The following is a 10,400-nucleotide window of genomic DNA, read 5'->3' as shown; positions in this document are numbered from 1 at the left end:
TGTGTGTGTGTGTGTGTGTGTGTGTGTGTGTGTGTGTGTGTGTGTGTGTGTGTGTGTGTGTGTGTGTGTGTGAAGTAGAACTAAAACAGGAGAGACGAGAGACAGACAGCACTGATGCAACCAGTAGACACACAGATTCACTAAACACACATATTCACAAACAGGTTCATATTGTAGGTAAACAGAGAACACACACACAAAAAAGTCTGACTATACAACCACAGATACGAATAGTTTATAACGATTATACAAGCACAGAGACGAAAACTTAATAACAACTATACAAGCACAGAGACGAAGAGCTAATAACGACTATACAAGCACAGAGACGACTAGTTAATAGCTGGTTACCAAGTGTTTTTCATTGAACTGCTAGTAACCATAAATAGGAAGGATATAAGAAATTTCTGCAACCTAAATGTTTGATGCATGTATGCATACAATTACATTGCTATGCTGTACTCTACAGTTCATTCATCATTTGTCACACCTCGATTACAGGCGTGAAGGTCTCAGCTGAAGGATTCATGCTTTTCAAAAACGCCTCAGTGACCTAGAGATGTCCTAAGGCAATAAGCATCTAAGCCTGTATATGTGATCTTTCACATTATGTAAGAAAGTAAACTGAGACCAAATCTGTTGTTTATGCGGCAACCCATGGTAGGTTCCAAGCATGTTCTGGGGCGTTCTTCGAGAGAAACCAAAACCATGAAATGGACTTTAGTCAGGCTACAGTTCAGCAGGCCGCCATTCCCAATGTTAAGATGTTATGTTAAAGCATTTTTAAAGATGGTAGCAAGATGGTGGCACATTTCTCAGGACAATGTTTTTGTAAAATAATTTTAAAAAAAAGTCTTACTCTCCCCTCTACTGTGTGACAAATAAGAAGCATGTCATAATATAGGCCTTCAACACGAGGACACTGGCAGAACGTTTTTGAATTGGGTCATCATTCAAGGTTCTCATTGAAATAGCCTAGCCTTAGTATCCCTTCACCAAAAGTAATCCCCCCCCCCCCCCCCCCCCCCCCCCCCCCCCCCCCCCCCCCAAAGTTTTGAGGCAGCTATCTTTATACACCTGGTGCCATGGAAGAGAGGGCACAGGACTATTGCCTTTAAGACTGATGTTTTTGGAGTGGGCGTGATGGCTTAGATCCTTTTTAAGAGCAGGGGATTAGGATGATGCTGATGCTCAGTGTCTTGGCCTGTGTGCCTGTGTGCCTGTGTGGTGCCTTGCTGCCTCTGCCTGTATGTCAGCTTGCTCTGTGTGGGGCTGGCCTTTGCAGCCAGATTTGCTTGCTGCATCTGGCTGATGTGCACAGAGATTTCATGGTAGTTCGAAAAAGAGAGAGGAAAGAAACAGAAATGAGCGCTATAGCATGTGACTGTGTGTGCATGTGTGTGTGTGTGTGTGTGTGTGTGTGTGATGCATGTGCAGCGAAGCTAACTGGAGCAGTGTCTAGGATGCGTACACGCTTGACGGCCTGACTGCAGCCTTGTGATAATAAACATTTAGCATTAGTGTGTGTGTGTGTTTGTACGCACACGAGCATGTAGGGATATGATGCATCAGTGACTCAGCTTCAGCCTCAGCTGTGTGTGTGTGTGTGTGTGCGTGTGCGTGCGTGCGTGCGGTGTGTGTGTGTGTGTGTGTGTTTGTGCGTGCGCACTCGTTAACTGCATTTGAGGGGACCAAAAACCGGGAGTTCAGTATACTTTACTCAGTATACCCAATCTTAAAGGGCTGTTTGAGGGTTAAGATTTGGTTTTAGGATTAGGATTAAAATTAGGTTATGGTTATGATAAGGGTTAAGGTTAAAGTAAGGGGCTAGGGGATGCATTATGTCCATGAGGTGTCCCCACAAAGATAGTGCCACCCTGTGGGTGTGTAATGTTTAACATCCATTGTATTAGTTTCACTATATAGCAATTAATATAACAATGATTACATAAATAGTAATTCACTCTACATGCTGTGTATGAAAGTTAAATATTTGCTTACTTGGTCAGGTAGAAATGATCTCACAAACAGCAAGTTATGTTTTTTAAGTTGTCCGGCAACAGCTAAGTGTTAAATTGAAGAGGATCTGCACAGCCTGAAGGAAAAAACAAATTTCACAATCTTGTCCGTTCTGTTTCCCAGGTCTAGCTGGCCAATGCCGGGTCCGTCGTGGACATCTGGTGGCGGCAGCAGCAGCAGTAGTGTGTATGTGAGCGTCGTCCCTGGCGCCTAGCTGATGTCCAGCCCATAATGCCGTCATCCACGCGGAAAGGAGTTCCGAAGGACCCCGAGCTGGCTGACCTCTTCTTCAAAGATGACCCTGAAGATGTCTTCTGTGACCTGCATGAGATCGGACATGGCAGCTTCGGGGCCGTCTACTTTGTAAGTGCCAAATAACAATTTTTTGTACTTTTACAAACCATGAAAATTATTGACTTCATCCTGAATTTTTAAAGTTCCATAAATGATGTCTTTTTCAACACCATTTTCCCCAATGCAAGTCAATTCAAACTAAGATTTATTTGAAACATTTACATAATACTACCATTTAAATCAGGAGAGACTTGTTTGCAGATATGCAAATGTTTATTGTACATAAGCATCATAAAATGTACAGTCTTTGGAGCTTAGACTCCATCGTTATAGAATCATTTTTAAAAAAGGGGTAAGAAAGCCTAGACAATCCCCCGATGGAGTCTAGACAGCGGTGGCAGCAAAGGAGCCCGAAGACAAGGCCAAAGGAGACAGCAGGAGAAAGACCCAGGGTGCCTTTGGGTGACAATGACTAGAGGTGGAAGGGGAAGTGGAGGGTTGCACGCTTTGCCTGAAATGACCGCTGACAGCAGCAGGGAGAGAAACAGATTTAAAGCAGGGTTGTGATGCTGTTATCGGCCCTTGGGATATGTGGCCTATTCGGTTTGGTTTAACAGGAAGGTGAATGCCTCCAACAGCTGATGCAATTTAGGAAGAGAGCAGTGATTAAGTGTTAGGTCTTCCTGAAAGAATTTACGCTGAGCTACATTAGGCAAGGCACTCATAGCCCTTTACCCCATGGCAATTATTATTACACAATTATCACTTTGATTACTCTACATATGCATTTATCGATTAATTGATTGAATGTTGTAAATGTTGCCTGCTACATTATGGCTGTTTGAATGCAATTAAGTGGAGACAGATTGCCTTTTAGCACTCTCTCTGTAGTCTTTCTTATTAATCTCATCATCACTAATTCCACGTCGAGCCTTTGATTCTAAGCTGCGTGGATAGAGGGTTGACAGCATTTCGCATCTTTCTGCTCTCTCTTCATTACATCTTCAGTCCTCTCCTCCTACTCCTCTCCTCCAGATGCCGGGCTGGGAGTGATAAGCCTCCTCCCTCTTTCCCACAGCTTTCTTTCTTGCTAAAGAAAAACAGAAGCTGTCGATAGTGGGGCAGGATTTTCTTTGCTGGCAGGGCTTTGCCGTTGTCTTATATCCTGTGTCTCACACACACACACACACACACACACACACACACACACACACACACACACACACACACACACACACACACACACACACACACACAGCCCCAATACATCACTAGTAACCCTGGTGCCCATGTCCGTCTGGCTCCAGTGTTTGTCTAAATCCTTCCCTGATGCCAGCACTATGTTCACTGACACACTTTTGCTTTTCACATTACAACTGGTACACTGCTAGCTTTAGCTGATAGCCAGGGCAGCTTTTGTGAAGTACTCTAAAGTATATACATTTTACTCAAAGTTTATTCTGAAATAACTAATAGTAAATATCACATGATGACATTGGTTATCATTCCAGTATAACAAAACAACATACAAAACAACAATAAGCTGTGCGTTTACAATACTTTGATGTAGTTGTGTTGTCTAACATATAAGAAGTAAATGTCTGCAACACTGGTACTGTAAAAGGTAGCTGCAGGTTAAGTGCACAATGAAAGGGAAAGGTACAGTGGCACAGTTTTCCTATCGTAAATGTGTTCATAATCTTTAGGTTATTACTGTATTGCATATGCATGCACTGTCAAAACAATGTAAGCAACTGTATGTGCATCAGTAGTTTATGCATGTTCAGATAGGAAGGAACTCCATTACAGAAAAGAACCAGGGGAATTCCCCCTGCTGGGTATGAAGGCCCATTACCCACACACCACTATAGTGTAGGCTGAATGAATTTCCCTCTAAGTTGTACAAATACAGGTGAACGTGGAGCGGCGTCCGCTAGTAACTCCGATGCGCACAGAAGAGCGAGGGCCTGTCCAACGTGCTTGCAGCTTTAATTATTTATGCACCCCCTTCTTCTGCAAAGAAAATTAGCCTGAATGTATTTCAATATTTCAGTGTTGCATAATTTGATTTTCTCTTCTCTATAGCTAACTATCAATACATTACACCAGAGGGAATGGCTATAATGCATGAACTGACAGGCAATCATAGGGATCAAATGAATATGAGAAAAAAATCAAATGGGAATACTCCGTTGCCTGCTGTTACAGTAATTCCATTTAATTCTCAACATGAATTTCCCATTCATTTGAAAATGGAATGAAGCCGATATAAGGGTTTTGGCTGAGCTGCAGCGTAGCTTTTCCTGAGGCCAAATGCCTTAGAGGTTAACACCACAGGTTTAGCTTGGGCATGTGGAAATGCACAGACAACACAAACCTAACCCTAGCTGCAGAACAGCCACATATCAATTTCCAGCAGGCTTGCCCAAATCACATAGTTGAGTGCTTTGATCAGGCGGAAATTTGTTTAAATTCAAACGAGAGAATCTGTTACTGCTGTATCACTCAACTGTAAATGTATTGCTTTGTGCAAGCATTATGATGGTTTGCATGCACTAAATATATCCGGCTCACATCCGAATCACCCTTAAGAAATTGCATGACTTGGTGACACTTTACTTTAACCCCGTATTTAACATAAGTATATACATTTTTTCAAAGGTTCATAACACATTATAATGTAGTTGTATAAGTGGAGATAATGAATGGAAATATTATAAGGCCTATATTTTTATATAGTGCTTATATGCTAAACAGGGTAGTTAAAGTAACACGGAACAGAGTTACTATCCAATAAAAACTGATTCCTCGTTCCCCGTTGTATTACTCTGTATATACAGCACACATCGTACTGGATATGTGATGCTTTTGTAAAAATGTGTGAAACTTAATGTAAAGATTTAACAATTTACCCTACTTAATCAGAATATGTATCATTCTTATGTCATGTCACATACAACATTTTAATAACTTTTATAAAGTGTTCTATCAGTGTGTTCTATCAATGTTACTATAGTCTTTTTATAGAGTGTAATAACCAGGGGACTAAAAAAAAGTCCTGTGATGATGTCTTGTGAGGGGATTACTGTTTGTGTGTTTATAAGTAAGGGTCTGATCTCCCTGTTTTCTTCTCCAGGCACGTAACTCCTACTCCAACGAGGTGGTGGCCATCAAAAAGATGTCCTATAATGGCAAGCAGACTACCGAAGTAAGAAAGACGTTCACACACCTGAGCAAATAGACATGTCAAACTTTGGCTTCAGAACCAAGAAGCCACTGTATACGCATCACAACAATTTAGTAGTTATATAGCTCACATATAACATATCTCAAGATCAAGTGGACATTTGGTCAGCACACAGTCAGATAACGTTTATTTCTCTTGCTTTGGCACAAATCCATTAATAATGTGAGCAAGAGCTTAAATACAAGAAGTTGTTAACTAATGATAATCACCCAAAGCCTGACACTAGCTTGTGACATGTCTCATGTGGGATTTTTAGTTACCCTAAAAGAATAAAAATGTGAAAATAATTACTCACCACCAGATCCAAGGATTGAAACAAAAATGTAGCTCCCTCAAGCAAACCACTGAAAACGTTTAGGCACAAGCAGATTTTAGAAGGCGTTCTATGTGATCACAGCTTACGCTTCAGCTGAACTTGAGGCCACATCTCTGTGGCTTATCAAACTTTCTTCTTTTTACAAACCTTTGAGGTGTGTTTTTTTGTGAGTCATGACATGACTTAACAAGCTGACGTGTTCGGTTGCTATAATAACTCTTCTGGTAAGCATAGACCTAGCTTTCATTTTTTGCATTTTACTACTCTGTTTATCATTTATCTTAGTGCAATGCTTGCTATTGAAAAAAACAAATCCTGTCTGTCTATAGACACAAATGTAAAACATGTATAAAGTCCATAATACCTGTTCAAGTTACTACAGTGAGGCCAGCTGCACCATTGCAGTCAAAGTCACAGCAATGCCTACTTAAGAGTTTCTGTGATTGTACCTGTAGTGTGTAACCATCTTTGTCTAAATTTTGTTTTTGGCAGAAGTGGCAGGACATCATTAAGGAAGTCAAGTTTTTGGGACAGCTGCGACACCCAAACACAATTGAGTACAAAGGCTGCTACTTGAAAGAAAACACTGCCTGGGTGAGTGGGTCCCTCTCCACATCTTCCTTTGTCCCACTTCCCCTCTTTGTTTCAATCTTGCAACATTATTTGTTTATCTTTTTCTCCCGGTCCCCTTTGTCTGATTCTTTTTCTTTCTGCATATGTTGTAATCAGTACCAACTCCATTGCAGACATCATAATGTGATTAGTTTGCATTAGAGAACAACTTTAGCTGAAGCTTTGAATTTGTGATAATTTATGATGCAAACCTGGTAAATTAGATATTCAGCTGTAACTGTATTCTGTTTCAGCTGGTGATGGAGTACTGCCTGGGCTCTGCATCAGATTTACTAGAGGGTAAGTGTATTTATAAATGTGTAATGTGCGAACACATATTTAAACATAACTGTTTATTGTCAGTATTTTATTTTTATTTTAGCACTTTTTGAAGAAACCACTGCACCCGGCCAAGAAGTAGTCTTTAAAACACCCAAAAAAACCTAGTTGTTTTTACCTTTGGGTTATTGTACCAATTAAACAAATGAGATATACTGTATAAATTAGTAAGCTTTAGCTTTAGGTGACCGCAGTAGGATTGTCTTGACTAGACTGTATGCACCTGAATATTAACATCATTACAGATTACTGTATGACCGTAGTTTATGAAGTTTTGCTAGACTTCGTAGACATGAGGGTCTGCCTTTTATAAGATGGCTGCATTTATCTCTTAAAACCCGTACAACCTCATGTTCTATAGTTTTGTGAACCTTACTAAAATAAACAAAACGGAACAAAATAGTCCATACATGGTTTTTTTGCAAGACGATGCACTGCAAATGTGAATTCGCTTGTAACTGAATTTAGCAACGTTCTGTGGTCTGACGTGTGATGTTATATTGAGCACTTTGATTACTTTAAAGACTATGTCTGTTACTTAGATTTAGTTTCTAGCTTAACTAATTTGTCTAAAGACCAACAACATTTGATATTTGTCAAAGCTTGAACCTCCTTAACTGTCCACCCTCTAAGCATTCCTGACTTGGACCTAATGTGCTATTTTAAACACCTACGTGTGTACTCGTCACTGGCGTAAAACACAATCATGACAGTGGGCCCTGGCCTGTTTTTTTGGGACTTTTAAATTTCTCAGTCATCGTTCTGCTGTGACCTGTTGCCTTGGCACGTAGTCTCTCTGTTACTGCAACAGTACGGAGCCAGTTTAGGAGCCTATATCACAACTGTTTACATCCATAAGGTAGATGCCAAATGGGATTAGTTTTGTACACCCATATCGGCAGGACAGAAATATTATTACTGAAACTGTGATGTTTTGGTTGCCATAACTTTGATCATGCCTGTAGTCTGCACATAATAACTATATGCAGAAGCTTTATTTATTATGAAGGCCTTTGTGTAGAGCTGTTATAGTTCATTATTATATGAAGTGAAGCTACTTATTTCCACTGTACTAATTTCTCCCCAAGTTCATAAGAAACCACTCCAAGAGATGGAAATTGCTGCCATTACCCATGGTGCCTTGCTAGGACTGGCTTACCTACATTCCCATAACATGATTCACAGGTGAGTCGGTTCATTTCCTAGCTCCAAACATTTCCCAGCAGGAACATACAGTGAATTTAGAAAAACATGATAAGACTGAAAGATGAGATGAGAGCTATTAATGTTCTCCCTTTATTGCGTTTACTAATAAAGCTTTAAAAACGCATCTCTGTGCCAACCTTTCCTCCTTGAACTCTGCTATTGACACCAGGGAGACAGGAAGTAACAACCCTCTTGTCTCACTGGTGTCAACATTATCTTTTATTGCAGACACATATGATAAGCATCCAACAATGGCAGTGTATGAATCAAACTGTTCTTTGTCATCGTAGGTCTCATTGCAGACATTTAAAAACACATTAAAATGTAAAAATCAAATCTATAAATACATTGCATCAGTGGCCAGTTTTTCAAGGAGGGAAAAGCATAATGCATAATAGATCCGGAACTAATGTGGTTTTGCTTCTATGCTTATATATGCTCACTTTCTATATTTTCCCCCTCTCCCCATTCAGAGATGTGAAAGCTGGTAACATCCTGCTGACTGAGCTGGGTCAGGTCAAACTGGCCGACTTTGGTTCTGCCTCCATTGCCTCACCTGCCAACTCCTTTGTGGGAACACCTTACTGGTCAGTATACACAAGACAAGATAGACATGGTGGGGGCACAACACAGAAGATCACACAGGACTAAAAGTGCTGAGAAGATCCAACATGAACTGAACTTGTTTTGTTGGTGTTTCTTTAGGTGGTCTGATTTATTGTGCATAGAAATTACTGTTTCACACAAGTTAGCTGCTTTTTGGGGCTTTTTTGTTTGTTTTTGCAGTGTGTAAATTCATCATGTTGTTTCCAGCATGTTGTAAGTGCTTTTTGACATAGCACATACTTTGTCCCACTCGTCATGTTAAATTCAAACACACGCACATAGAAACACAAACACAAGTTGTCACACACCACATTTACAGAAACACACACACATTTTCCTAAAACTGAGCTGCTATCACGGCATACCAGAGTCTTTAAAGGCTCTGAGAGGCTTAGCAGATTATAACATTTTCATGGATTTTTTCCCCATACTTAATAAACTACGCATATGTGTGCATTTGCATGTGCATCTCTCTGTCTTCAGGATGGCCCCAGAAGTGATCCTAGCCATGGATGAGGGTCAGTACGAGGGGAAAGTGGACATCTGGTCCCTGGGGATCACCTGTATTGAACTGGGTGAGCATCCACCCTAATGGTCACATAATGCAATTATAGGCTCATAAAGTAAAAAAAAATACAGCAGATGACTTAAATAGGAAGATAAAAAAATATGTCTTATTAGATCCTGCGTGCTTTTGAGACTGCCTCATTCAAGGAGAAAAGGTTTGGTTTTTGTGAAAACTTAAACATCACTCTTCTCCATCCTTCTCTGACTCTGCCATCTTTTCTTATTTTAGCTGAGCGCAAACCACCCTTGTTCAACATGAATGCCATGAGTGCCTTATATCACATCGCACAGAACGACTCTCCCACGCTACAGTCCAATGAGTGGTGAGTCAAAAATACACCTCCCATATATTACCATTCAGTTTTTTGGTTTCTTTTTTTTTAATCCTTTCAATTAAATAGGCATAGTGATTGCTGAATGCTGCCTATATGTGAATAGTCACATTTAAACACTGCAAAATGTAAAAAACATGGTAATTTAATTGAACAAAAAAAATGTCCACAAACCGAGAAAATCCAATGAAACTGCTTATACAACACTTCCACTCAACTGTGAATATTAAGGTCAAATCTGATCTGAGCTCAGTCAGGGTAAGACATCCCTGTGGTAATCCGCACAACCTATGATCCCTGCAACAGGCCTTGTGCAAGGTCACACTCTAAGTCTCTTATATAATTACCTGGGAAACCTTACCAAAATAATACTGTGTCAATATCCATCATTGTTGCTGGGCTGTAAGGTACATTTTAACAGCAGTGTGATTATTCTATTATTCTACTAGTTAAAAAAACTCACATTTTCTTGTGTTTGCCATACTAAACAAGATGTTTCTTTGTACACAGACACAGAGTGTTCTAAACGTATTATGGGCAAACAGCCAATACTTCATGCTGCTCTCAGCCTCACAGCTCGCTTGTAGACTCTAATAGATTCTCTAGAGACTGTCCTTCCAGACATCAAAACACTTTAAGCAATTTAATTTAGGCCGGCAGGTTTTAAACAGCTCTTTGCTGTGTCTTTGCAACAGCATATCACTCACAGTGTTGAAGTGTACGTTTTTTAAGTAATGAGTAGGACTAGTTGTGTTATTGGATGTCCTCGTGAAGGTGAGATTTTTGGCGGTTTTCCACTGCGTGGTATCTACTCAACACGCCTCGACTCTACTCGCCTTTTTTGGTTTTCCATTACAAAAAC

The 10,400-nt window shown here is 40.2% G+C and overlaps 1 protein-coding gene across 3 annotated transcripts in view; it reads left to right on the top strand.

The window, feature by feature from the left end:
* Positions 1 to 10,400, top strand: part of taok3a (TAO kinase 3a) — a 57,976-nt gene that overhangs the window by 28,951 nt on the left and 18,625 nt on the right. For all 3 annotated transcript variants that reach the window (XM_034871567.1, XM_034871568.1, XM_034871569.1), the window contains exons 3-10: positions 2,143 to 2,382; positions 5,450 to 5,521; positions 6,369 to 6,470; positions 6,743 to 6,788; positions 7,916 to 8,012; positions 8,507 to 8,620; positions 9,123 to 9,214; positions 9,436 to 9,529. In XM_034871567.1, coding sequence (XP_034727458.1) covers positions 2,251 to 2,382; positions 5,450 to 5,521; positions 6,369 to 6,470; positions 6,743 to 6,788; positions 7,916 to 8,012; positions 8,507 to 8,620; positions 9,123 to 9,214; positions 9,436 to 9,529 — 749 coding nt within the window. In that variant the 5' untranslated portion in view covers positions 2,143 to 2,250. The remainder of the gene's footprint in view (positions 1 to 2,142; positions 2,383 to 5,449; positions 5,522 to 6,368; positions 6,471 to 6,742; positions 6,789 to 7,915; positions 8,013 to 8,506; positions 8,621 to 9,122; positions 9,215 to 9,435; positions 9,530 to 10,400) is intronic.

The sequence above is a fragment of the Etheostoma cragini genome, chromosome 5 (genome assembly GCF_013103735.1).
Source record: "Etheostoma cragini isolate CJK2018 chromosome 5, CSU_Ecrag_1.0, whole genome shotgun sequence".
Taxonomy (NCBI): domain Eukaryota; kingdom Metazoa; phylum Chordata; class Actinopteri; order Perciformes; family Percidae; genus Etheostoma; species Etheostoma cragini.
The sequence above is the reverse complement of the archived record's forward strand: the minus strand, read 5'-3'. Positions and strand labels throughout refer to the sequence as shown.